Consider the following 27,408-nt stretch of genomic DNA (forward strand, 5'->3'; position numbering starts at 1 on the left):
TTTTGTGGTTTCCGTATGCGGGAAAAACGGTAAATATTCAATGACTCAAATGAAAAGTCGTTTATTTTTTTATTTGATTGTAGCTCTATGATAAAATGGACTTCACCTTCAATGAGTAATTTTTTGTCTGTCAGTTTCATCTGTCCGTCTACTCCATTTTAAAAAGTAGTATTTTTCTAATAAAATGATTTTGGTAATACCTCCAAAGAGGCTTTTTAGTGTCGAGCATTGATTTTGACCGCGTCAACACACATGAAATACCTGCTTAGAGTCGCTGGATGGCAGCAATTACCCGACTAAGCTCTGTTTGTTTGAACATTTTTCAATAACAAATATATTCTTTTGTGAAACTCAACCACCTAAATTAGAGGGATTTTACCTGTTGTGCTGTTCTGCATGGTAACAAGACAATTAAAAAAACCAAACAGTTTATTCCAATTTTAAAAAGAAATTGCTTTGACATTGTTGTTAGATACGAATCCAGACGTTATTTGGTTCCTGATCAGACGAAGATTTAAAAAGAGGTAAGACATAATGGTCTTAATGGCTTCTCAGCAATAAAGAAAAACAGCCACCTTGATGAACCCGGAAGTCACGTTTTGCGGAAGTAAACAGTGCCCGGGGTAAACAAAGAAAACAATGCCAAACATTAGTTTTATGAGCTTTTTAAAGTCTGTGACACATACATTCGGAGTGTGGCCCTTAGAGGAGCCTCTCTTAGATTCAATTACAACTCCTTGGTGATTTTCAACGCATGTTTTTACACTCGGTTGCCCATGACTGCAGCGGTGGAGAGATGGGCGTGTCCCGGCAGAGCAAACCGGAAGGGAGGAGGGCCGGTCCGTCCTTCCGCCTGTTTGTCTGTTTGACGCCACCGCGCCGTAAAGGTCTAATGTTGGAGGAAGGCTGCGCTGTTGTGGCTGCGATGGACGACTACTAGCTACGAGGGCGAGCAAATCTCTAAAGGAATCCGAACACACAGCCGTCCAGCCGGGTCGCTTTGCTCTCTGTCCGTGACGTCAATTAACTACCGCTATGCTGCTGGTGAAACTAGTTTTCATGTTTGGATGCCTACGACTTGTCGCAGGTGAGTTTCAACCTGCACAAATGACAGTTGAACGAGCGCTAATCGGGTTCTAATGTCCGGGTCTGGTCCTGCGGAGCCCGCTGGCTAATGCTGGTCCCGAGTGTTTGCTAACCTGTTTCCTGTCGGTAACCAGGGCAGGTGAACTATCTGGACGAGTTCGGTCTAGGTTAAATAACATTCTCAGATCGCATAATAATGACATTTAATGTGCACAAAACACCGTTTCCATTCTACAACATTGCGGTAAACTAGTTTCAAACATGTAACCGGGCGAACATTGAATTTAGGCGCGTTTATTAACTAATGTTTGCTAGTTAAAACATACCGAATGAATCAGCAGCTTCGACAGCGGTCAAAAATAAGTCTGTTCGTTATTCTGCGTTTTATTTCATCGATTATTGTCTTGGTTTAAAATTTAAGGGGGATTTGGTATTTGGTTTTCATGACCGAAGCCCTCTGCGTCTAATTCAACCATTATTTTTGAAATAAAACGGGATAAACGCTGAGATTATTGTTGGCTATTTCAATTAAATCAAATAATCTGAAGCTGCTGGGAATTAAATCCTAAAAATGACGTTAAAAGGCGATAGTATTGCTCTCTACATTTATGGTTTCGGGTCATTAAACTGTTTGAAGAGCTTTTTCTTTCGCAACTATAAAGGAAGTTAAATCACATTTTAGTACTTTCACCAGCAAAGTTCACTTTTCTTTTCTTCTTTATTCTCATTTCTTGTCGTCTGGAAGTTAACGGACTACGGTGTTTGTGACTTTTAACATCTTTACTTAATGGCTTTGACAAGCCTCTAATGTTAATTTGACAGTATTGAACTTTGACAACAGTATTTATCAAATTTCCAGCTCACGCCGCTGCAGAGGAAGGACAAGATTGGTTTTTGCTCTTATCGATCAGAGAAGGAAAAATCTCAGCAGTAAATATTTACAACAAAGCCGAATCACTGCGATAACAGCAGAGTTTGTAAATGAACATGAGAATTAAGTTCTTAGTGCATCATAAAGGGAGAATCATCAGTTATAGTTTTGAGAGGTGGCGCTACTGATGGAGGGAAAGACGTGATTACGAGAGCTTTGAATCCAGCCCGGCACTGTTCCGACGCTCCGGTCTTGATGCGTTGCTACCAAGGATGCCATTACCCAACACATTTGCAGCTTAGGCCGCGCTTTTGCTGCCTCCCCTCTTCCTGACAGCACTTTCCTGACGTTAGGAGTCAGTTTTCACGGGGACGTTCAGCCCTGGAACAGAATGGATTAAAAACAGGTCTTTGTGTCAACCACTCCCTGTTTTATCACCGCACACCAGAAGGATGAAATCCTTTTTATTGGAAGACACATTTGCGTTGATTTCAGTGCATTGGCAAGCAAATGATGCTAATAACTTCACTACAAATTGATACTTATCAGTCGTGGGATTTGAAACGTTTTAACGGCCTGATGTGAAATAGATGAAGCGTTTCCGATCATACTGACTCAGCCAGTCTTCTTGTTTCAGTTGCAGTTACTTAAAAAAAGACTGGAATGGTTGAAACTGCTCTTTTTGCTGCAATCACAGACACGTTTCCACTTGCCCTACGCGTCCTTGTTTGGGAAGTCCTGCCTCCCACCACATGTGATTAATGAACACGTAGGATTAGTTTAAAAAGCACAGGCAGGTGATTAATGTACAGGACAATTAGGATCCTTAGAATATGCTTTGGCTGCAAAAATAAAGCTCCGATTTGACATTTAAGTGCCTGTCAAATGAAGACTGGATAATTTTACTTTTTTAAAGAAGCTGATTGGCTGTTTCTAGGGGGGAAAACCAGGTTGTGTGTCAAAGCCTTGTGTTTTGTGTCAGGAACGGAGATTAGCTCTTAAACAGCCTGTTTCCCCACTGTTCACACAATGACACACAGTAGCACTGCATCACATGCTCCACTTCTTGTGCTTTAAAAGGGCTTTCTTTGTTTGGGATGTGGTCACTTGTGGGTTCACATTACAATATTGTTCAAGCATGGTCCGTTTGTGAATAACCTTGAATTCTGCTTCAGGTCGCCTTGGGAATCCTTTGAACAAATATATTCGCCATTATGAAGGTTTGTCATACGACACGGGAGTCCTGCACAACAGTCACCAGCGAGCCAAACGGGCCCTTTCTCCCGAGGAGAAGACGGTGCAGCTGGATTTCCACGCACACGGCAGGTCAGTGTCCATGCAGGCTGATGGGCGGCCCAGTTCACTGGATGTAACCTCACACCTGCCTAAATGTTGTGGTCAGCGCTCATCACAGTGTCATTATCAAATCCCTTTCATAGGTATTTTCATAATGCAGTATTATGTATTCGATTCTGCAGAATAATCAGGTTAGTTCTCTGTGGTCGGCCTCTAAATGGGTTCTTTGTGTTCTGTAACCATGTTCTTACAACCTGAACTGGACTTTTCATCGGCTCCAGCAGCGAGATGCACCCAGATTCGATCAATTTCCACTGTCATGTTTAATTTAATCTTTTTTTCTATTTTCAGGCAACATGTTTTTGAAAGTGAAATGCAGCCATGCGGCCTTATTACTCCCATAAATCTTTTCCCTTTCTAAGCTTTCACTCGTTAAATGACATAACTGGTGATGGCCGGGTTGCACTGTGATCGGGCCAGTACTCTTTTAAAAATAATATTTTAAGCAGTAATGTGACGCTGCCGTTTACATATGTTACTGTATATTATTTCTTTTTATCTGTTAGAGGCTGTTATAACACATGAGTAAAAGAACACGCCTCTTTCTCATAGAGCCTTGATTAATTTTGTTGCTTAACACATGAAACTTTAGGTTAGTTTGCTAACAGATTACTAATATTGAAACGTCTGATTCTGGTTACCGCCACCTCTACATATACGGCTCGGTGATGAACCCAACCACATGTTCACCCACTGAGTTGACCTTTGATCCACGGTGGTGCGTTCCGTGTTCGTAGCTCTGGATGCGTGTTTGTAGCTTCCATTTAGCTCAGGCTGCCACGCCCGCGGCTCTTGAACGCTGTACCAACAGCACCGAGGCTTCGCTTCCACCGAGCTCCCCCCACTTTCCTCTGCATGACGCCTGTTTGTTGTGGGTTATCTGGGGCCTGTCAGGCACAAATCTTTCCTGTACACTTGTGTTCTTTCCTGTCTGTAGCGTCTCCTGCTGCACGATAAGAGATTTGAATGAAGCCTGCAGATGCAGGTATTCAAATGATAGCAGCTACATTTACATTAACGGGCGTAAATGTGGAATAAAATGAGACTGTACAATGTAACAATGTTTGTATCTGTCCATTAACATTCACCGAGTGTCGTTTATACAGACACAAGTGACATTTTCAATAAAACATTTAGTAGAACAACAGGAAGTGGAAAAATTGAAGCGCTGGAGAATTTGTTTTTTTTCTGTTTTTTTGACAGTGTGTTCCATTTTAATTTAACTCCTTATTTAATTAGTATTTTACTGTTCTTCTTAAAATTTCCCTTAACTTTTAAAACAATTTCCTTGTTATGATTTGACTGGGGGAAAAATGGTGAACTCAGTATGTGTAATATCGATGGTAGTATTATCTGGAAGTATCAGACACATAGAAGAGACAATAATATTAGGAATGTAATTATGACTGTTTCCTGGTCCTTATCTTTGGTTTATTATGTTACTAATGGTATTACTTTAATGGAAAATTGGTCCTTACGCTGGGTTAAACTTGTGTTTCCGTGCTCAGTCTTTCCGTGCATCTAATCACACTTCCTACCAAACATCTGAGATTTATTTAGTCGTAATTCAACTGTGTAGTCTGTGAAATGGATGATGCAGCCCTCAGTCACACACACGGGGGTTACAGCCTTTAATTACAGCCTCTTTTAACGTCCACACGGACGGGAACGCTACATGTTTGCAGCTAACGCCCCGTGTCGTGAAGACATGAAACACCAAAAAGCATTCTGGGAATTTTCAAAACTGGGATCAAAAGTGGATGTACTTGGATACTTAAAGTGTTGTGATGTAACAGAGGCTGTTAGAGTTTCAGGCAAGGCTATCGGGCTAAAGTGGGAGTGATACATTTTTGTTAACATTATTTCTTCATTTTGAGACAGCTGGAGGGCCCCAGAGATTCAGGGCAGATTATTTAAGAAATTCCTGAGAATGGACTTTTTCATAAGTACTAAGCCTGAGGTTCCCCTCATGTGCACCTCATGTGATCGTGTCCTGTGGTCTTTCACATTACAAATATGTGGTGGCTGTGTACAGGCTTCCTGGGCCTTCTCTCCTGATATAATTCTTCTGTCTGACTGAGTACAGCAGCTCATTTCTCCTCCTGAACTGTACTTTTCTGTTTTTAATTCAGTGTTACATGTTTACATTTAGGCTGGGGTGAGCATCATGTCAGGTATTTTAGGCTGTAATAAGTAGTTAATGTTGTCAGATGTGACTAATTTGTGACTCATTTCCTCCTTACAGACATTTTAACTTGAGGATGACAAGAGATACTTCGATATTTTCTCCAGATCTGGTCGTTGACGTGTCGGGAGAGGAGGCTTCCACTGATACCTCACATATCTACACTGGAGAAATCTTTGGTTAGTTGTGTGAAGTGTAAAAAAAAAAGTCATTTTTCCACTCTTTTTTAAAAGAAATGAATGTTTTTGAAAAAGAGTCGTGTGAAGGACGGTGTTTCCTCTCCTTCCTTTAAAGTGTATTTTAGGCTCGGAGCCTTTGTGAGACCGATCTTGTGTTTCAGGTGAAAAGGGCACATTGTCCCATGGCTCTGTGGTTGACGGGCGCTTCGAGGGCTTCATTAAAACACACCAAGGGACGTACTATGTTGAGCCTTCGGAGAGGTACCTTAAAGGCCAAAAGGCCTCCTTCCACTCCATCATCTACCACGAAGATGACATCGGTAAGTACGCAAGCACGGATTATTGTATTTGCTAAAACTAAAGCGAGCTCTTCCTCGGTCATCAAATGCTTGGCGATTCAGGTTTGTGTAAAATGGCATTAAAGCAGATTTAACTGGCATCAGCTGACCCCGTTTAATTCACCATTTGCGTTGCATCAACAACAACACCGCGACACAAACGCATCCGGTGTGTTTTTTGGATTATTTCCAAGTAGTGCCCACAAACCCCTTGGTTTTGGTTGTGTCACAGTATTCCTGTCACAATATTCACTGACGTTCTCAGCACAGAAACCTTCTCAGGAAAGCAGCCATTTTACAAATGTATTCAAGTAAGTGATGAAACCCAAAAGACCTGCAGTCAGTGGTTGATGGTCTAGTTCAGGGGTCGGCAACTCATGGCTCTAGAGCTGCATGCGGCTCTTTGGCGCCGCCCTAGCGGCTCCCTGGAGCTTTTCCAAAAATATGAAAATGGAAATTGTTTTAATATAATTTCTGTAGGAGGAAAAACGTGACAAACATTCTTAAAGTTTTCCAATGCTGTATAAATGTGTATAATAAATATTTAATTTCAACATCTCATTATAATGGAAGTTAAACTTAAAGCGCCATGGTACAGCAGAGTGGCCACGTGGTGCGCTGCAGGGAAAATAAGCATTTCAACATGAATGCTCATTATGTATTTGTAGCCTACTGATCATTTGGAAAGGAGGCTAATACAGCTAATGTAGACACTTTTTTGCGGCTCCAGACAGATTTGTTTCTCGTTTTTTTGGTCTCCCAATATTTTGGGTCGCCGACCCCTGGTCTAGTTTGACCAGATCATGTTTGACAGAGACAGACACAGTTGTCTTTGGATCAAGGGTCGCTGGTCATCGATCTTTCCCATTTCTGGTATAATCTGATCAAAAAGAAGCATAATTATTTATAGAGCTGCTGAAAAAGAATTTGAACTCTCCGCTAAGGTCTGAGTGGACAAGCTAGGTAGAAAAATCAAACTGTTAAGGAAGCGCTGCCTGAAGGGGGGAAACAGTCCTGTGACCCGAAACCCATGATTCAAAGAACTCCAGCGTGAGCCTGGCGTTACGTTGCATATGAACCTCACCCTCGCCTGCGGCTGGCTAATTTTGATCACTCTGTCTCTTTCTTTCTCTGTTTTGTTCTACCACATTGGTAAAGTTTTGTAAATCCAGACCACATACTTTCCTGCAAACTTATTAGCATTGCAACCGCCCTAATCTAAGGATTTAATTTTTCTACAGCAATGTTACATCATGTTATTAGAAATGCACCGCTTCTGAGTTGACCTTTGTTAAAGAGGTCTGTCATGTCAGTGAGTCTGAGGCCTGTTTAGTCATATGTGCAAAATGTCATGTGTCCGGTTTAGCATGATCTCCTCCAGTAATAAGAAATAAACAGTGTGACTGTTTCCCTCTTCATCATTCTGGTGTTTCACTGTTCCTGTGAAGGTATTAACTCTCCTCTGTCTGAGCATATTTGGTACATTTCTCTAGTCCAGTTGTGAAAGCTACTGGGAATATCGGACTGTTCCTCTAACATGGCTGAATGATTTCTGCTTCTTAACCATGAAGCATAAACATGCTCTTCCCAGTTGCTCGTTCAAATTAAATGAAGCAAAAAGCAGCTCTACGTGAGAAAAGTGCCTGTGCTGGACAGAGAAGCAGCCATGACAGGCGAAAAGCAGAAAGAATGAAGAGCAGATGGAGCCTCGGGGTTGCTTCCTTCCGTCTTTGGCCCTTGCACATTCTAAAGAGACACACCATGAAGTGTGAGCTCAACTTGTCTCTTATCTCCTCTCTCTGCCAGATTATCCTCATAAATATGGCTCAGAGGGCGGCTGTGCCGATCACTCGGTGTTTGACAGGATGAGGAAGTACCAGGCGTCAGCAGTGGAGCAGCCAGTAAACGTAAGAGCCTGCATCCCAGCCAAGCCCTTCACCGACTTCCTGGCTCACGATTAACAGAACAGACAAGACTCGCAGTGTCTGCAGTGTAATATAGAACCTTTAACACAATGTCCATAGGCGTAATCACCCTTTTCTGGGGTTGGAGTCCTTATTCTGACACTAATAAAAACACTAAAATGGGTGGCAGAACAAGAAATTTAGCCTTCTTGCAACCTTTTGAGACCTAGTTTACTCTTATTTACGACTTCGCCGTCTCCAGTTCATCGCCTCCCGCCTCATCCCGAGTTTCTTTTTGAACAGAGAATCACGGAGCTGGACGAGGAGAGCGAACACGGTCCTGTCATTCTGAGGAGGAAGAGGGCGGCAGCCAAAGAGAAAAACACGTGTCAGCTGTTCATCCAAACGGACCACTTCTTCTATAAATACTACGGCACAAGAGAGGCTGTTGTAGCCCAGGTATGCAGGGTACACCGTAGATCCGACCTTAGGCTGGGCGCCTCTTTATTTTTCTGGAATCTTTGAATGGGAAATGGTTGCACCGGCTCAAACGGTCCCTTTTTCTGCAGATTTCCAGCCACGTAAAGGCCATCAACTCCATTTACCAGGTCACAGACTTCAAGGGCATTCGAAACATCAGCTTCATGGTGAAGCGAATTAGGGTGGGTTGAATATCTTGCTATGTGGTAATCTTTGGGTTGGACTGGGGTTCCTGTTTTCTTTGTTTCCTGTTATTGTTAAAGCCGTGCTTAAAACACTGATCGATTTCCTTTCAGATAAACACCACTGATGTCGAAACGGACAGATCAAATCCTTTCCGCTTCGCCAATATCGGCGTGGAGAAGTTTTTGGAGCTGAATTCCGAACAGAACCACGACGACTACTGCCTTGCCTACGTCTTCACTGACAGGGACTTTGACGACGGCGTGCTTGGCTTGGCCTGGGTCGGGGCTCCTTCAGGTTAGTGCGCTACAGCAAGCGTCCTCTTGGTACTGACGCTCACATTTAATATGGATCCCATGGACCTGCTGACTGAGCAGAATGAGGTCTGATAACATTTACCACAGCTCTCTGAAATGGGAGTGTCTTGAGTCGTGTCAGAAGATGGTGATAAGCAGCAGAATCCCAGACATTCCAAGTCTATGAGGAAATTCGACACAGACTTTGTTGGATCCCCAGGTTCAGTAAAGAGGATCCAAAGCTCTTGATCACCCTGTCAGGCTGGAAGAGTGATCATGAGTAGAATAAGACATCACCTGTTTAAGCACATGGCAGCGCAGAGTCAGAGTTGCGACTCTTTCTTGGTATAATTTTACAAGAATAACTCGATAATCTGGCGGACAGGATCATGATCACGATTGGTCTCGTGCATCTCTGCGGCTTTGACTCGGCGTTGGGATCACAGGAGGAGCAGCGGCTGCTGTGCACGCACACTCATTTCACTGTGGTCGTCTTGATTTACACGAAAGTTCAGAATTTATTCGGATGTTGGTCAGCTTTGGCATATTTTCTGTTGCATTACATGATGCGGGTGGTTTGACAATGCTGCCGTTCTCCCACCACAGGAAGTTCCGGGGGCATTTGTGAGAAGAGCAAGCTCTACTCTGATGGGAAGAAAAAGTCTCTGAACACTGGTATCATCACTGTGCAGAATTATGGCTCCCACGTGCCTCCCAAGGTGTCCCACATCACCTTTGCTCATGAGGTCGGACACAACTTTGGCTCCCCCGTGAGTGCCGCTATTATCAATGCGTGAGTTTTCGTTGCACACCTGTGCGCCACGTTTGAAGGGGTTGTGTAACCTCTTTCCCTGCACCCGCTACGTGTTCTACAGCACGACTCTGGGTTTGAATGCACCCCTGGAGAATCAAAGTCACAAGACAAAAAAGAGCGGGGCAACTACATCATGTACGCTCGTGCCACATCGGGGGACAAGCTGAACAATAACAAGTTCTCCAGCTGCAGCATCGGCAACATAAGTGCCGTTCTACTCAAAAAGCGAGACGATTGTTTCGTTGGTATGACCTTCTTTTCTTTTCTCCCTCTTGTTGCTGAGTCAGAGATTGTCTCTTCACGCTGTCGCGCTTGTGGTCTTTGCAGAATCTGGACAACCTATTTGCGGTAACGGTATGGTGGAACCCGGGGAGGAGTGCGACTGCGGCTACAGCGACCAGTGCAAAGACCCGTGCTGCTATAGTGCCAATGAAGCAGAGGGCAAAAGGTGCAAACTGCAACCTGGGAAAATCTGCAGGTGTGTAATGCTTTCATTTTTCTAATACGCTCCTTTAAATATTGGCACCGGTGTGGACCAACCTGTGGTTTGTGATTGTAACAGTCCCAGCCAAGGGCCATGTTGCACGGCAGCGTGTGCATTTAAAGGCACAAACGAAAGGTGCAGACTGGACTCTGACTGTGCCAAAGAGGGCAAGTGCAACGGCGCCACGGCGCTGTGTCCTGCCTCTGAGCCAAAGAACAACTTCACCTCCTGCAATTCTGATACTCAAGTCTGCCTCAGCGGGGTACGTTGGTATCGTTGCACTTTTGTTGCACAATTGTTTTAGATTGAGATTGGAAATGAATGTTTTTGTTTTGGATCAGGTGTGTTCCGGGTCAATTTGCGCGAAGCACAATCTGGAAGAGTGCACCTGCGTCAGCAAGGAGGACCAGGACGAGGCTGCGGAGCTGTGTCACGTGTGCTGCATGGAGAAAAGTGAGTAAAAGTCGGGAAAGCAGGAGGTTCCTCCAAATGTTCTCAGTCACTGTGCTCGACCATCCCGGCTCCCAGTACATCAGAGGTCTTCTGCTCTCCCTCAGTGAACCCCAGCACCTGCAGCAGCTCGGGCTCGGATAAATGGGCCAAATTCTTCAACAGGACGATCATAACGCTGCAGCCCGGCTCGCCCTGCAATGACTTCAAGGGCTACTGTGACGTGTTCATGAGGTGCCGACTGGTGGACGCTGACGGGCCACTGGCCAGACTCAAGAAAGCCATCTTCAACGCAGAACTCTACGAAAATATTGCCGAGTGGATCGTGGTGAGTGTTCCAGGACAGGAAATGCAGCACTTGTCGGGGCTGGAGCCACGGTAACACCATGTTGGTCCACTACCACGAACACCTGCTGAAGAGCTTCCGTGTCTTTCAGGCTCACTGGTGGGCAGTGCTGTTGATGGGCATCGCCCTCATCATGCTAATGGCCGGCTTCATCAAGATCTGCAGCGTCCACACCCCGAGCAGCAACCCCAAACTGCCCCCTCCAAAGCCGCTGCCAGGTACACAGCATCCTGTTTCTGGAAAGCTGCAGTATCCGATGATGCCGAGCACGTTGGGCCGTTGACGGCGCCCTGTCTGAGTTCATTTGTGTCTTCTCTTCTTCCTCAGGTACACTGAAGAGGAGACGGCCGCAGCAGGCGACCCAGCAGGCACAGGGCCAACGGAACTATCGCCAACCCAGAGAGGACTACCAGCTGGGACAGATGAGACGCTGAGGGACATTGCCTCGCTTCTTTCTTGTGCCTTCAAAGGGAGGACTTCACTCCAAAGAGTTACCTTCACCACATATTGCAAAAGTCACAGAACTTATTATAGGATCTATTTCACAGGCCAAAGCCCAAAGTATGTTGGGAGGCCCGAGCCTGAAGAACGCTGCACCTCGGCTCTGAGGCGGGACAGCAGTGGATCATGAAGCTTTTATAGCAAACAGTCTTTCAGTGAGGGACAGGAAAGGAAATTCTCTGCTCGCTGCCAAAGTGGTCTTAATCTTTTCTCTTTTTTTTGTCTTTGAGAGAAGCAACTTTGTGTTGAAGTGGCCTTTGTCTGTGCTTCCTTTGGTCTGTCCTCTGTCTCATGTCTGTCCTGCTCTTCCACTATGAGGTGCTGCCATCTTCAGCACAAACGCGGGACTGCAGGTTGTTGCTTTTAGGACGTCACTTTGGCTCAACTCATTTTTGCCAATAATAACATTCATGTATAGCTTTTATTTGATGTGGTTACATCTTCCAGCGTGCAATTGTACTGATGTTAGCATAGATAACCCCCCCCCCTCCCCGTGTTTCCCAAGGAACCAACTTATCACTTATGAGTGAGATGATTTACTGTTTTGATTCAGTGTCTCAGGTTTAATAAAAGCAAAAACGACAATGTTTTAAATGGAAAAATGGGCTGCATTTCCGTATCGGGGTGATGATCCTCCTGAAACATGTAGAGAACAGTCTTGTTTTGTTTCAGCAGCTGTATGAACGAGCAGAAGACTGCAGGATCATCTGCTATCAGATATAGATATATATTCATTCTTGTGATGTAGGTTTGCATTAACATTTAAATATTATTATTATTATTTGGGGGGGGGGTTTCAATCCAGGGCTGACATGACTGCTGAGAGAATGGTTTTAAATGATCATATCACAAACTTCTATCATGGGTGTTCTGCAGGGCTTTTTCTTTGGTTCTGATTATTTCTGCTGTGGAAGGTAAAAGAATGTGTGTGAATTCTAGAACCCAAAAGGCTTCTGTGTTGGAGAAATGTCATGTTTGTGTTTGGAAGCTGTGGAAAACATCCTAAAGTAACCTTTTCTTCCAGGCCAGTGCAGATCTAGCTTAACGCTGTCCTGCAAAGTGATCTGAGATGGTTTATTGACAGGATTCTGTGCTTAGTAGCTTATTTAAGCATTTGAAATGTAACTGATGACTACAGCCATCTCTGTTACATGGAACCCTCACAGCCTGCGATATTTTTAAATCATCCTTATGTGTAATCTCTGTTTGAGTGAGTGATTTGTGTTTTTAATGATAGTCCATTACTCTTTGGTCAAATTCACTGGCGGGTGGCACTGATCGATTAAATGTGTTGGTGGGAGAAGATGTACAGTGGAGACATATTGGCCTTGCTAAGTCCGGTCACAAACAGTTCTGTCGGTATCGGGATGTTTCCAGCTGGGCAGCAGGCGGCTCCGCCTCCACGCAGAGAAATGCCTTTAATCTCCTCTCAGGTGTGTTCGGAGGGGCAGGACGTCCGTGAGCATCCTCACCTGTCGGGGGGGGGGGGGGAATGGGCTGAATCGTTCTTTTCTGTGCGTTAAACAGGGTTTTGGGGACAATGTTTGGTTTTTCTCGTGTCTGTTGCTGTCATGTTCAGAAACGTGCACTGAATCGATGGAATCCGAATCCGAGCTGGTGGAGATTCGGCGGTCCGGTTTTAGCATCTCCTGTGTTTTGTGAAACGCCTTCAACGAACCGTTCTTGTCTTTAACTTCCTGGCTTTTGTTCCACTTCCCAGATTTCTTTCTTTGAGTTTTTAAAAGACATTTGCTAAAGTTTCCTGAAAGATTTTGAACTACTTGAAATGCCTCAATAAAGCAGAGTTGAACAAATGTTGATTTCCGTTTCGAGCAGGTTTTATAGATGGCGTCAGATCCCAGATGTGTGATTGCAGCCATCTGAGCTGACTGTTACTGAACCCAAACCACTGTTTCCAGATGTAGTTTAAGACTAATCCTTTAATGAGAAATCACAATTGACTCGATGTCATCAAATGTTCACCGACCTCCCGTTTACCGTCTGCTTCGTATTTGAACAACCTGGAGTCTTTTGGGATGTAAACCTGGACTTTGGTAACAGTTTAGGCCATGTCACAGCTGTTTCCCAGCTTCATCTTCCAGGAGTCACGGAAGCGGTCCGTCGGTGGCCTCCTGTGACGGAGAGGTCAAAGGTCCCTCACCGATCCGCTGCGCTTCCTTCGCCGCTGCTTCGCTGAATCTTCTTTGCAGCGCACAAAGACTTTATCCTGGGACATTTGCACTTGTTGTTCCTCGTGCGTCATTGCACAAAAAGTTGTCCTGGGACACAGAAACATCGTCACTGACATGAGGTGTGCGGGTAACAAACCGCTAGGTGGCGCCAGAGGCCTAGATTTCCTCATCGGGCCTGAAAGTTGATTAACATCTATAGATCAATATTAGAAATAACCGCCCCCCCGCCACGCAGTTTAACATGTTATTAAGGTCACTACATTCATTTGGAATTTTCTCTGTATTTCCCACGCCTTTCCCAGAGTTTTTTGTTGTTTTTAAAAGAAAAAGGTTAATTTTCTTTTTTTAAATAGAATTTTGGGAATATTGCTTATTGCCACTCTGAAATGTAAAGCTCTACCTCTCCTGCGTCTCGCCTGCCTTGATGCTGATCTTGCCCACAGTCAGCAGCGGCTGTTTCTCCGCTCCGCCCCAGGGAATCATGGTCTTAACCCGATTCCACACGCTCTTCCACACATCCGTTCCCTCCCAGCGCAGCTTCAGCAGCATCAGGTCCCCTAAATCTCTGTCCAGGGTGATCAGGAAGGTGAGGCTGGCCTTCCCTGAAATGGGCTCAGTGCTGAAAGTAAGAAGAAAGATTTGAACAGTGAAGAATCCGCCTCCACGACGGCAACATAAGAACCCCTTTGTTGCTCGTTAATACACAGAAGAACAGAGCCTGAGTAAATAATTTACTGGATCCTTCCCATTAAGAGTGCTTTCATGCCACGGCTGGAGTTGTTTCCATGTGTGTCAGCTCCTCTTCCTCACGTGTTTTTGTTCTTCATAGGGCTGCGAGCCCAGCTGAAGGTAGGCCGGAGCTGTACTCACATGGTGATGGGGATGTCGCCACTCTCTTCTTTTGTTCCAGTGAGGGAGATGGTGAGAGAAGGCTGGATCCGCTCCATCTGGTTGACAAACTGGACCCTGAACTGGTAATGATAGACTGCAGAATGGGAACCAGAAACATGAAAGCCAATCAATGTCCTCTTCAGACTTTCATACGATCATTTACAGTGCAAACTTCAAGTGGAATTATTTCCTTTTTCTTTTTAAAAGACGCGTGTTGAAATTTATCAGAATTTTCTGTAGAATTTGTCCCCCCTGTAGCTGTAAACCTATGGGTTCATAGGGTTTGTACTGTTGCAAAGCGAGTATTTAACTACAGACGAGGGCGTCTGTGACTGAGATGTGGCGGGCGCCGTACGTTTGTAAGGCATCTGGGAGCGCGTCTTCAGGTAGAGCCTCTTGCTGGCGCCCGTGTGAGCCTTGTTGATGTGGTAGCCCAGCGTGTTGCAGCGGTGCCTCCGACAGTCCAGGCAGACGCCTCTGTCGAAGCTGCTCTTGTCTCCGCACCTGTAGGCCCTGCTCTGCTTGTCCTTGTTGATCAGGGAGTCGATGAAGAGGTGGACGGATCGCTCGTGGGCACATTTGACCGTCTGCTCAAACCCTGCGACGAGATGGGCGAATTGGAGAACCTGAGATTTTGGTGTCCGGCACAATCTCCTGGGGACGATCAGACTTCTGGGCACTTGGATGAATGTCATCGTCCCCAAAGCCTGACCGCCCCCCCCTCTGGCACCTCCTAAAAGCGTCCCATCGTGCCTGATCCCCCTGCTCTCAGGGGGCTTCGCTGGCAGCTCGGCTCAGAGGCATGGACGGTGCGGCGGGAAGCACGTGTTGCTAATTAACTCCCGAGGATGACGGATGCTCTAATGTGGCTCTCACTGTCAAATTATGCGGATGTGTTTGGATAGAGAAGCACCGCAAATCCCAGAGCCTCTCGCCTTAGACTGGAAGGAATTAAATTCACGTGCAAGAGCCGGAGCACGAAACTGTCAGCGAGACAGAGATGAACTGGCCTCAGATATCCGAGCCTGTGTTTTGAGGCGGTGATACCAATTAAAGTCTTGTGATGGAGAAGGGGAAGAGGCAGTGAAGTCGCACGCTGCCCCCGGGGGACTGAAATGGCGCACGTGGGTAATTTTAAGGATGTTTTTAGGGAAATAAATGAGCCCCTAGAATCATTAGGATCACTCTGTTGCTGATTCATTGGCTCCTTTATGAGAATCAGCCAACGTTTCAATTTAAAGAAACAAAACAATGTTGTTTTTAGTGCGTGATGATGATGATGATGATGATGATTACACCCTCGAAGCTCGTGTTTTCACTTTGTTTTGTTGTTTTTTACCGAGGAGGCCGTGCTGGGATATGTGCTCGTAAATGTTCCGCAGGTCACATCCTGGTTGGAAGTCTCCTCCGTTGGGGTAGAAGTCGTAATGTGCCACGGCCTGGTTGATGCCCACACTGAAGCCCATGCTCTCACGGGTGAAGGTGTGGATGGCGTCCACAAAATCGGCATCGTCGGGGGACAGTCTGTCGGAGGGAGACACGCCCTCAAACAGCGGCCCCGCTGGGTCGAGACCTGGGCGGACGGGAGACGTGAGCTCGGAGCTGTGCCACAGGAACAGGCAAAACATATAAAAGACTTATGCCGATCACCTGTAATCCTTCCGATTTTCTCTGGACCTTCCAGGTAACTGCCAGCAAAGCCAGAGATGTGTGCCCCAAGGCTGTAGCCGATCAGATGGACCTTTTTAAGCGGGTATCGATAGTGCACCTGTTGCAATTGCATGTGGCGTTTATTCACGATGACACGCAGCTTCATGAAAGCCCCCTTTGCACCGCTGCTGCCTCACCCGAAGCGCCTGCAGGAGGTGCGCTATGTCTTTCCCAACAGCGCGGGTGCTCTTCACTGCAGTGGGGTAGTGCGTCTGGGCCAGAGACAGCCAGTCCGTAATCACCACGTTGACATGGATGAGGTTTGACTTCAGAGCGGTGGCTAACTTCAGTATCCAGCTCTCCAGCATGCCGTCCACCTCGGATGGAAAACAGGAGGGATTGTTAGAGAACGGAGCGGAACGGGGGGCGAACGCACCGTTCTGTGAAGGATACAATGTTGGCGTGTAAGTGGCATTAAAGAGAAATCTGAAGCGCCTTTTCTCCTCTGTTATTCAGCGGTGTCTCTGTTTTTCTGCGTAAGCGTTCTGGACCTCTGCCAGCGGCGAAGCCCCCATACTGGACTAAGCTCCATGTTTTGTATCCACTGGTTTAAATCAGTGAAGTGGAAGAACAGTTGACCTTACCGACCACCCGTGAGTGATGATGATGAGGGGATTACTGCTGTTGAAGCCGCAGGAGGTGAGAGTGTGCAGCTGCAGAGGGTCCACTGTACATTCGTCCTCATCTTCTGGAAACAGCCTGAAGGACGTGAGGCTAGCATGCGGCGCCTTCAGGGCTCCGTTCGGCTCTGCTGCCGCCACATTTTATACAGGAGAGGGATCATACCGCTGTTTAATTGCGAGATCATTACAAATTCATGCAGGTCAGACATGCTGCCGTTGTGATATTCACGAGAACCTTTATCTGGGGTTCATTCGAGCATTTCAGAACGAGGTAAACTGCTGGATACGAGGTCGCGCAGGCCTCCAGCAGAGTCCAAGCACAACCAGAAACTTCCCATACTGCCATAGTTTATCTCCCAGACACCCGAGCGTCCCGTCCCCGGCTGTCTCCCGTGAAACCACAGGAATGACAACTGTTTATCATCCACGCCGTCCTTTACCCAACGTTGCTTCTGCTTTATGTGGTGTGGCTCTTCAAGCTGATTCAAGCAAACAGAACAGTCGAATTTTCCTAAATGTTCTGGTCAGTGAGACTCAAGAATAATCCACAACATGCGCTCTGCACCCTCACTCTGATTATGGTGTTGGTTCGGATCCCCCAGTGTGGACGGGCCGTCATTCATCCACACTGTTTAGGGGTGTCAGCAATCATCCGCCATTTCAGTGCTGGATGTCTTCTGACCTCAAATGTCTAAACTATTTTTGCTGGTTAAAGCTTTGTAGCTCCAGCTGTCACGTCTTTTTCTGGGTGGAAACAACACACAGATGATCTTGTGGGTGTCTGGATTCAGAACGATGACATCAATGTCAAGAATGGGTGACTGATGGGATTTACTGCATTTTTCTGTGATGCGTTTTAGGGTATTTTTAGGAAATACCCCATTTTCAGTGTCATCTAAATGATTCAGATCCGCACTTGTGCTTCTAACACCAATAAACCTGAACGTGTATCTTCAATCTTCTCAACGAAACCACGTTTTACTCACCTGCTCGGCTTCCTTTGATTTTCTTGGCTTCATTTAGCTGATAAACGACGAGCAAACAGCACAGGACTTTGACCACCAACATCGTTACCTCTGCTGAATCACCACTTCTGCCCCAGATGGTGAACTGGTGGGAATAAAGCCGAGGCTGAAGGTGAGAAAGTCAGGCCGTGGAAGCGGCGTTGAAGAGGCCTCATTAATGTCCACAGGTCTGGAATCACAGCTGGATATGACATCGCGCAGGGAATACGTGATTGGGTCCGTCCCTGATTGGACGCTGGTTGGCGGTTATGCAGACAGAAACGTTGCGAAAGAGCAGGTTGACTGGGCAGATGTGGTAACGGCAGGATGAGGTGACCTCAGCGTTCTCCCAGTCCCACAAGCTAGAGAAATCTCAAATATGCTTCTATGTTGGAGTACGGCTTCAGAGGGTTTGCAATGAAGCACGTTTCAGGTTTTTTTATTACACACACACACACACACACACACGCACACGCACACACACTGCAGACCTCTGTGAGTCCGTCCTTCGCTCCAGCATCGAAAGAGTTAAAGTCACAGTTTATCTGCTGTTTATCTGCCAATGAAAAGTTTAGACGAGCAAACACGGGGAACCTTTGCTTCTCCAAATATTGAGTGTGCAGCTGCCCAAAACTGACAGGATGCGATCATGTAAAATGTAAACAAGGGCAGATGGTTTCTGACATAATGTTTGATAGAGCACCGAATATATTTAGGGATCAAATCAATTTTTTTTTTTCCCCAGCTGGTTTTGAGTTACGCGGACATAATGTGGTGAAAGGTCAGACAAATATTTCCACTTAAACTCAACGAGCCAAAAGAGGCGTCTTGAACGACTTTAACGCCTCACCAACTAATGACAATATAGTAATTTCCCTATAGTGCATTTTTAATGGGCCGGTTCTGCTTGTGATGATGAGGATTTCGATTTTAAACATCACTGCTGGGAAGCCAGTACCGTGTGTGTGTATGTGTGTGTGTGTGTGTGTGTCTAGACAAAATTAGAGCTAGAGACACAATAAAATCTGTAACTCATTAATCAGTATTTACAAATCTCCATTCACAGTCCTGCAGTTTAACTTAAAATGAACAAGATGTGAGTGTGTGAGTGTGAGTGTGTGTGTGTAATGTGGGTGTACAACCTTTACATGGCTGGATGTGTTGCAACATTGCGTTACATTAAATTTAGAAAGGAAGCAGTGTGTGTGCGCTTGTGCGTTTGCTCTAGTTTGTTTTCTTAAAGAGCAATTCTAAGAAGAACTAATATAAAAACGAGCCAGAGCCTCCAGAATCTGGAGGCTGGGGGAGGACGTGGTGACCAAGTGCCGTCCATTATTACATGAACGTGGTTATTTTCCCCATCAAAGCTGGAACGGTCTCTCGGGAGGAGAGCTGAGGCCAGCCAACCGTGGCGAGAGCTCCTCTTCGTGCTCCATGCAGTTATATAAGCGAGCTGCTGTGGATCGTTAGAAGTTTTCATGCTTTCTCCTCCCCGTGCTCGTCCTAACGCTGGATCGATGATCGGTAGGGCTACTCATCACAGAATGGCGGGTTTCTTTTTAATTCAGTGTCTTGAAGATGAATTTTATTGTTAAAACAGCATCACAAACACATCACGGCTGAATAACAACACGCCTTCGTGTCAGAACATCGACGCCAAACAGCCACTCGTTGGACAGTTTCACTTCATCCCTTCACAGCCGGACGGGCTCAAAGTGGCCGTCAACCCTGTTTATTCTGATTTAGACGTCGTGGGGCATTTAAAATCACACAGTACAGAAGGGAGGTAAATGATTGTCACGCTGTCACAAAAGTGAGGGGTTTAGAAAGTTCACAGTTTCAAATATTAGTTCACATTTTATCAGGGACTCACATCAACACAATAATAACAGTTTACTTGTATTCTGCTTTTCCACACGTGCGTCTTTTTCTTTTCTAGGCCAAAACCATTTCTCCATTATTGGAGTCTTCTCAGTGGTCACATATAAAAACTATTGTGTCTATGTATAAATATATAGTTGTGCTCTTTTGCATTGATTTAACTGCTCTATGCTGAGCTAAACGCCGCTGCTGTAGCACACGTGCTAATGCTACTTTGTGGAGAGGTTTCCATGTAAACAGCGAGTGTTTGCACTTTCACCCTGATCACAAACACCACGCACATAACTGAGGGGAAAAGACTAAAAAAGCCTCATTAAACTCTGGATTCTCTATCAAAACACGTCAGCACGACGAATCAACACTTAAATCTCACTCCACAAATCACATCGTACTGAGATAAAAATACACTGGACGGGATAATCCTGGCAACAGATGATCCCGGGAGAACGAGCACAGGTGCCTCCTTGCGAGGAGGGTCAGGGTTCACTTCCTGTTTGGCGTTTGCCTGTCCTCCTCCCGTCTCTGAGGCTGCTCCAGGTATTCCCGCTTTCCTCCCACCCTCCCAAAACATGCACGTTCAGTGGAAACTGGAGTGAGACGCGAATGGTTGGTGTGTGTGTGACCTGCTGAACCTGTCCGGGGGTGTTTTCCTGCCACTCGCCTCTGCTGGGGCGCACTCCAACACGGAACATCGCTGGGGGAGACGTGGTGTTTCACAGAAAACAGGTGGGGGGGGGGGGGGGGGGGGTTCTGATAAACAGAGGAGCTGCTGGAAGGTCAACTTGAATGAAGGTAAACCTTCGCTCTTGTCTCAAACCACGGAAACCTGGTGTAAAAGCTGTATTAAAGTCTCGGGGTGGGGGTCAGGGTCTTCCTCTGCTACTGTCGCTCCTCTCTTAGGTCATGGTCATGATTTCATATTTGTCTTGGACGGAACTTTTGTTCTCCTCCTGTTTTTCCGGCTCCGGCTGGTGCAAATCAATGAACAGGAAGTAAAGTCCGGCCCCCACCGCTCCGCCCACCATGGGCCCGGCCACAGGGATCCACCACCAGCACCCCCCGGCTCTGCAGGGAAGAAGACCCATAACATCTCTATAAGGCCCCCCTCCGTAAATAAAGATGTTAAATTGAAATAATCCCCCATCAGCCTAATAATCCAATCACAGAAATCTCCTTCTACAGCCTGGTTAACCAGAGAAATACCAGAAATATCAAAATATTATCTAGTTAATTCGGGATTCATTATTTTGGGGTGGGGGGTGAACCTCTCTGTCCTGTCTGTGGATGTCCGTATCATCCTACCTGAGGCCCGTCATAAGCAGTTATCCCAGATTACGATAAAGTCTTAAGGAGCTCTGCTTTAGACCTGCTGCGTGTCGTGTCCCCATTATGGCTACTGGCCTGTGCCTCAGCCCCGACTGGGGGGGGGTAGCATCATACTGGTCGATGTTTAGAGGCTTACATGCAGGTGAAAGGTCTTCACTTGGACCACTGACACGCGGGTCTGAAAGTAAACAAGTGTCTCAGCAGGACTGGGTTTTTTTGCTCCTGCAGGCCAGGCAGAAGTGGAGGAGTGGAGGAAGGAGGCTGGATTAACGCCTCTAATCTACGGCTGAGATTATCGGGCCATTAGACTGACACACTGGGTCACTTTGAAGCCGTGTGGAACGGCGCCGTCCTCACCATCGGGGCAAAACACGAGTCAGATGTCCTCACCTATATAACTGCAGCGTCTGTAGCCTCCTCATGAATCTAGATCATCTCATTTAAACACGTTAACTGCTCGAGTTTTTAAATTAAAGTGATCTAACTTGTTTTTAAAAGGGTGAATGTTACAAAAACACACTTCCAGAAGGACAATAGTTATAGTTTATGAGCACTTGAATAACTAGTGTTTGATAGATCTGTTCTTAATGTGAATGTGGTGACATTTAAATAAGAATAAAACAAGAATAAAGAAATATAAGGTTTTGATGAGCAGAGACTAAAGGAGACCAGAGAGGCTGAGGAGCGCACAGCTCCGCTGCTTTGGTAGCATTCAATATTTCATACCCATGTAAATGGAGTCTCTCCCACTATTCTTAACTCCCAAAGCACCTTTTGGAATTGCGGGAAAAAACATGCGTGTGCCTTGAAATATTGATTCAGCTTGTCAAGAGAGCAGAGACGCAGCTCCAAATGTACCAACGCGGGGCAGCAAAGTGCTGTCAGCTCTCTCTGGGAGGCAGAAAACCATCACAGGCTGGAGTTGGGGGCTCAGAAAGGTTACCTGAACACGTCCATGCCCCACCCGGCCACGGCTGTGAAGAACCGCGGCCCGAGGTCTCGCGCCGGGTTGATGGGGTAGCCGCAGTTCAGCCCCATGGACACGGCGATGGCCATGATGACCAGGCCGATGCACAGAGGCTCCATACCTTTTGGGGCGCCGATGTTCTTCCTGTCAGTGATGGCCAGGATGCACAGGACGAGCGCCCCGGTTCCAATTACCTTGAGAACCAACCGGGGGCATAATTAGCATGATTGGCAATCACATTCCACAACGTTTGTCCACTGTTGTCCTGGTGCGGACGGCGGTGGCCTCTGCTCCGTTAGCTTACACTCGTTACAGGACTTCCTCCCTCCCTCTGATTCTATAGAATGCCGGTGGGACGGCTTTATTTACATAATTAATGTTTCCTGTCAACACTAGCGTCTCCTAGCTGAAAATAAAGCCCTGAAAACGGCTCCCGGCTCATTCGGCGTGGGCTGATATGGGTCCAGAGCAGATTGAGCCGGTTCTCGTCACCGCTCACACGTCAAAAACACGCACGTCCGTATGCGTGCACACTGAGCGTTCCTGGCTGCTCTAAATGTGCACTCACACGGATCTCTGCATGCTCTGCTGACTTTATTTACACTGGATCCAGCTGGATACCGGATACGCTGCTGACATGCGTTATTCATAGGCGCCACTTTAAACCACGAGTTTAATTATGTGTGTCAGTAAATCACTTCGAAACCTCACGTTGGCCGTCAGCCTCACCTGGTCAACAAACCCGTTGAGGAGCGAGAGGTGTTTCGCGGGGTAAGACGCAAATATGTTGGCTGTGGCGTTCTCGCCGGTGACGACGAATTCGCCCTTCGTGTATTCCATCAAGGCATCTGCCAAAAAAGAACTTCAACATTTGCAACGGCCGGGCGGTTGAATGCTGGGGCATCTGACATGTTGCTCACACTTGAATGAAGGTTTCAGGCTGCTGCCTGATTCAGAGGATTGAACAACACTCTCATCTGGTTACGGTGACGTGGGTCTCACCATAATACAGCCCGTAGACAGCACAGGAACCGGCGAAGGCCCCCAGGAACTGCGCCAGCACGTACACGGGGAACTTCTTCAGCGGCAGCTTCCCCAAGATGACCATGGCCAGAGAAACCGCCGGGTTGACGTGGGCTCCTGCGACGAGCGCAGCAAACGAGCATAATTAGCCTCAAACCTGACTTCAGGCCTCAGAGGAGAGCAAATAAAAACGTTGCGCTTGTTTCATGAACCAGTAGCGAAACAAAGGTCCCAGTGATGGATTAACTGGTGTCACCTCCAGAGCAAATGTCAGAGAAGGGAAACAAAGGGTAACCTGGTTCGGGCGGATTAAAATAGACCGTCCATCAGTGCCAGGCCGTTTCATCGTTTGTCACTTGTTTTGGAACCCTGCTGGCGCTCCGTCGGCATGTTCAGAGACGGCTCGCCGGCTTTGTTCAGAGTCAGACGCTCTCCTGATACTTTTCCTCTGCAGACATGTTTGAACACATTCCAGCTAAATTAGTCAGTGGGCCGGGGGTCATTTATTTAACACTCTGGGATCTTAGCTCTGACCTCGCCGCGGCAACACCAGTGGGGGTATCAGCCATACGCCCATTGTTAATCTCCCCGTCCTGTTCACAAACACTGGCCGCGGCGACCAGCCGGCCCTGCCTGGCTGAATTGCATCTGACATAATCTGCCTGAATCTGCTTAAGGCACACGTAGACTGCAGGTCATTAGAGTGACCATGATGTGTCACACTTACCGTGCACTGTCATCTAAAATCTGAGAGCGCCAAGTGAAATCAATTGTGTTTGCTTCTCCGATGGGGCCGCTCTGCCGGGGAAGCCTGGAAAGGATGGCTTGTCACACCTGGCCCCCCTCTCCTCCAGAGGCCCATGCCCCAGTAAAGCTCATTAGTCCAATACCTACGATCATCTTCAGAGATGTCGTTGGACAGAAGTATCCCACTGAGCTGTGGACCCTGGGGCTGAATGGCCCAGTCATGCAGCAAAAGCTCTCCATATATTAACCTCCCTGTCCCCGGGCTTTTCTGCTATTCCTCTGAAGCTTTACAGCCCTTCTCATTAAAGGTGGAGCGCGGGCAACGACCATTCACAGCACTCATCCCGAAACAAGGGCGCCAATGATTTCGTCGTGTTTTCTGCGTTCGCTGCCGCACAGTTGTGGCCATTTAATCTCATTTCAGATTTTGGGCTAAGCTAACTCTTTAAAGGTAACAGTAATTATCCCTTTCTGGCATCTCCAGGCGCATCCTGGACGAAGTGGCTCAGCAGGGCCGTGAGAGGCAACTGGCCCTTCCTGTCGTTACAGGACGCATACAGGCTCATCTTGCTCTAATCCTGGAGGAACGTAGCATAGAAGGTCCCGTTTGTACGTCGGGGGAGGATATACGCAGCTCTGAAGCGCCGGTCACACCGAAAACTGGCCGGCGAGGGAGGAGATCTCAGCAATGACACAAAGATTTGAGACGAAATGAATCAAAACTCGATCTGAAGTGCTTCAACACCACGTGACTGTAGTTGTCTGTGGGGGAGGGGGGGGGGGGCACTGCAACATGGCTGTCTTTAAAAATGGAAACCAAGCGTAACGTGCGTCGGTTTATTTCTCCAAGTGCAGTTATAACTCCAGCTGCACTAAACGGGACAACTTACCATATCAGAAGGTCACCATAAGTGTCTGTATCTGCATTCAAAATGGCAACATTAAGGGCGTAGCTGTGCTGGGTGTGAGCTCTTCTCTGTACCTGACACTCCTCCTGCCATGTAAACAGCCATCATGACTCCCAGGGTGAAACCGACGTGGATGGTCAGGGGTTCCCCGAGAGCCCCTCTGCTCAGGACCGTCTGGGCTACTGAACCACATCCGAAGAGCTGGGACACAGACGAAAACAAGAAACACAAAGGCCGAAGCTAGAAAGACTCATTGTTTTAGATTATTCCAATTACACCCACCATTAACACTAGCCCTTTTGTCTGCCGACCACAAACGTTTTTCCAACCATGAATAATGAACACCCCCTCCACACACACACACACACGCACGCACAGGCAACACCACCCCCAACCCGCGCTAATTCAGCAAAAGGGAGACATCGTTTAGACAAAACATGTTGAGAGGAGGCCGGTCATCAAAAAAGCTATTAGGGACCCATAAATCGCTCCAATAATGTGGCATCAGAGCCATTAAAGTCTACTCATATGGATCTAGAAGCACTGAGGTGGAGCCGTCACTCACACAGACACTCACACACACACACACACACACACACTGATTATTTGCTGTAACTTTTTTTTTATTTTCCATGATCTCATCATGGCAACACACTGCCGCGGCTGTTATGATTGATGGCCATTGTGCTTCTCGGAGCTGTGGAGGAAGGAGAGCAGCCCCACATCAGCCACATCTTGCAGTGATTGTCAGGAGTAAATTACAGCTGAGTACAGCATCAAAGGGTGCCGTTCTTCCCAGAATATACTCCCTCCTAATAGAGATATATGGGAGACAGCGGTCCCAGGAGACCCACTTTGACACATTATTAGCATGCTGGTTCTCGGCTTTAAAGCGGCTGTTTAATCTGGGTGACAGGTGCAGAGGGAGGTACTCACTATCAGGACAAATATCCCCAGAAATTCCGCCAGGAACTCCTTAAAGATGTTCCGCCTCAGGCCAAATCTCTCCTTCATCTTCCTCTTGCTGTCGCTTTCCATTTTTTTTCCTCCTTTCTGTCTGGGTCCGAGCAGATCGAGCAGCCAGCAGCACCGAGGATGGAGGCAGTGACAGACTGGCGGCGCAGGTTGCCGCCTCCCACTCGGCGCGCTCGGACCGCGGAGCTGCCAGCGGCTCCACGCAGCCATTTCTCTGTGTAGCCACAAGGGGTCTTCCTGAGAGGGGCCGCAAGGGCCCCGCGTCCAGGCAGCCACGCAAACACACGCCGCCGCAGGCGTGCTGAGCCGGAGTTGGAATCCAAGCAAACATAGACGAGATGGGAGTAGATAAGGTTTAGGAGCATTTTTAGAGAACAGTAAAATGAACTGAAACAGCCATTATCAAAGGATTATCGAATAAACTGTTTTCTGGTTATATCTAAAATACGCTCCTATATTTTATTGGCGTTTCGTTTTTATTATTATTGTAAACTTTAAAAGCAAGTTTCTGAACAAAGTTTGAGGGGCTTGATAAGCGGAATATGGGACTAAATTAATTACGGAAGCCGTTTTTTTTTAGTGTTTAGAATCTTTGACTTTAAAAAAAAGCGTTAGTAGAGCTCAACTCTTCTTGAGCATTTCAAACAAAATCATATTTGAAAAGGTAAGTAGTGAACTAACAAGCTGTCAAGAAGTTTCACAAATAAAACTACAAATCAAAACTAATTTAATTAGTGTCCTGATAAACCATTTTGGCAATAAAACTCCCAAAACAATCCGATTTTGGCGACTGATTTTTTTGGTTACTATTTAAACTAGAATTTTACCATTTAAGCAAAGCAGCTAGTACACACAGCAGCGTGTACGTTTTCAGTATCTGTGAACATTAAAAGCGATTCTGATTCCGTCTGCAGGATTTTATGGCGTTTTTACTGTGTTTACTCACCTTCTCGCAGTTATCGCGGCTCCACTGTTTTACCAGTCGGGTTAGCTTTTTTCTTGCCTCTTGTTATTTTATTTTTTTAAAAAAATACTTTTCACGATGATATAAGTCCAGTTTTTCTAATGTGAACCCTCACGAGAAAAACAAAACTGTGGGAACGCGGGTGTTGCTGTGAACGTTCCAGTTCCAGCGTTGGCCGACAGAGGGCGCTGCACGCGCACATTTGATCTGCAGGCTGAAGTTCAGGCTCCTCCGGCGCATCCGAGCTCCTGCTCCCCTAGGAGGTGAAGCGACGGGCCGAAGATGGGATGTTTTGAATGCATTAATCATTGTCACAGCCTCTGCCACGTCCTCTTTGATGTGAAGCAGACACTTGGAGAGTGTCGCCCACGCTGCGAGGAAAGGCTGACGTGCTGATTGAGAAACAGCATCCTTCGAGAATTTGCAAATTGCGGGGCCCACATCTGTCTCCTCTCTTTTTTTTGGGGGGGGGGGGGGGTCAAAAGACTGGAAAATGATATCCTCTCTTTTATAAAATGCCTTTATTATTACATCAAACCCGCACAGGTCCTTTAAGAGCGCGAGCTGAATCTGGGAGCTCAGATAAATGATTGACCCTTTTTGAATCCCACCGGTTGGCTTCTAAATGCGTGTTGTGAATAAGTGACATGCGTGGATTTGCTTTATTTCCTTTGGTTTTCCGAGACGGATGAATGTTTATTCAGAGGAATAAAGGAGGCGCTGC

General features: G+C 46.6%; 3 protein-coding genes across 6 annotated transcripts; 1 reads left to right on the plus strand and 2 right to left on the minus strand.

Moving 5' to 3' along the window:
- Positions 1-803: 803 nt before the first annotated feature.
- On the plus strand, positions 804-13,287 carry adam10a (ADAM metallopeptidase domain 10a). The gene is made up of 16 exons (XM_057025683.1): positions 804-1,087; positions 3,133-3,283; positions 5,559-5,677; positions 5,839-5,997; positions 7,822-7,922; positions 8,223-8,378; positions 8,489-8,581; positions 8,696-8,879; positions 9,485-9,648; positions 9,754-9,937; positions 10,020-10,170; positions 10,255-10,438; positions 10,518-10,629; positions 10,734-10,954; positions 11,064-11,190; positions 11,300-13,287. Exons 1-16 carry the CDS (start codon positions 1,036-1,038, stop codon positions 11,404-11,406), a joined length of 2,265 nt encoding a protein of 754 aa, XP_056881663.1. The 5' UTR covers positions 804-1,035; the 3' UTR covers positions 11,407-13,287.
- Positions 13,288-13,395: 108 nt separating this feature from the next.
- lipca (lipase, hepatic a) lies at positions 13,396-18,172 on the minus strand. 2 transcript variants are annotated; one of them, XM_057025690.1, is made up of 9 exons: positions 17,876-18,172; positions 16,851-17,014; positions 16,404-16,583; positions 16,207-16,324; positions 15,896-16,129; positions 14,912-15,154; positions 14,536-14,650; positions 14,066-14,284; positions 13,396-13,752 (listed from the first exon to the last, which is right to left on the minus strand). In XM_057025690.1, exons 1-9 carry the CDS (start codon positions 17,955-17,957, stop codon positions 13,620-13,622), a joined length of 1,488 nt encoding a protein of 495 aa, XP_056881670.1. In that variant the 5' UTR covers positions 17,958-18,172; the 3' UTR covers positions 13,396-13,619. The 2 variants fall into 2 exon arrangements, with proteins under 2 accessions (XP_056881670.1, XP_056881669.1); XM_057025689.1 differs by having other exon boundaries at positions 16,851-17,017; positions 17,876-18,158.
- Positions 18,173-19,445: 1,273 nt separating this feature from the next.
- aqp9b (aquaporin 9b) lies at positions 19,446-26,844 on the minus strand. Of its 3 annotated transcripts, none has more exons than XR_008949471.1 (7): positions 25,682-26,122; positions 24,820-24,946; positions 23,070-23,207; positions 22,797-22,915; positions 22,044-22,261; positions 19,973-20,839; positions 19,446-19,938 (listed from the first exon to the last, which is right to left on the minus strand). XR_008949471.1 is itself a non-coding variant. In XM_057025692.1 (7 exons), exons 2-7 carry the CDS (start codon positions 25,928-25,930, stop codon positions 20,671-20,673), a joined length of 1,020 nt encoding a protein of 339 aa, XP_056881672.1. In that variant the 5' UTR covers positions 25,931-26,021; positions 26,667-26,844; the 3' UTR covers positions 19,446-20,670. The 3 variants fall into 3 exon arrangements, 2 of the variants coding, with proteins under 2 accessions (XP_056881672.1, XP_056881671.1); XM_057025692.1 differs by adding an exon at positions 26,667-26,844 and having other exon boundaries at positions 19,446-20,839; positions 25,682-26,021; XM_057025691.1 differs by having other exon boundaries at positions 19,446-20,839.
- Positions 26,845-27,408: the final 564 nt, after the last annotated feature.

This window comes from Takifugu flavidus, chromosome 2, assembly GCF_003711565.1.
Source record: "Takifugu flavidus isolate HTHZ2018 chromosome 2, ASM371156v2, whole genome shotgun sequence".
Classification (NCBI taxonomy): domain Eukaryota; kingdom Metazoa; phylum Chordata; class Actinopteri; order Tetraodontiformes; family Tetraodontidae; genus Takifugu; species Takifugu flavidus.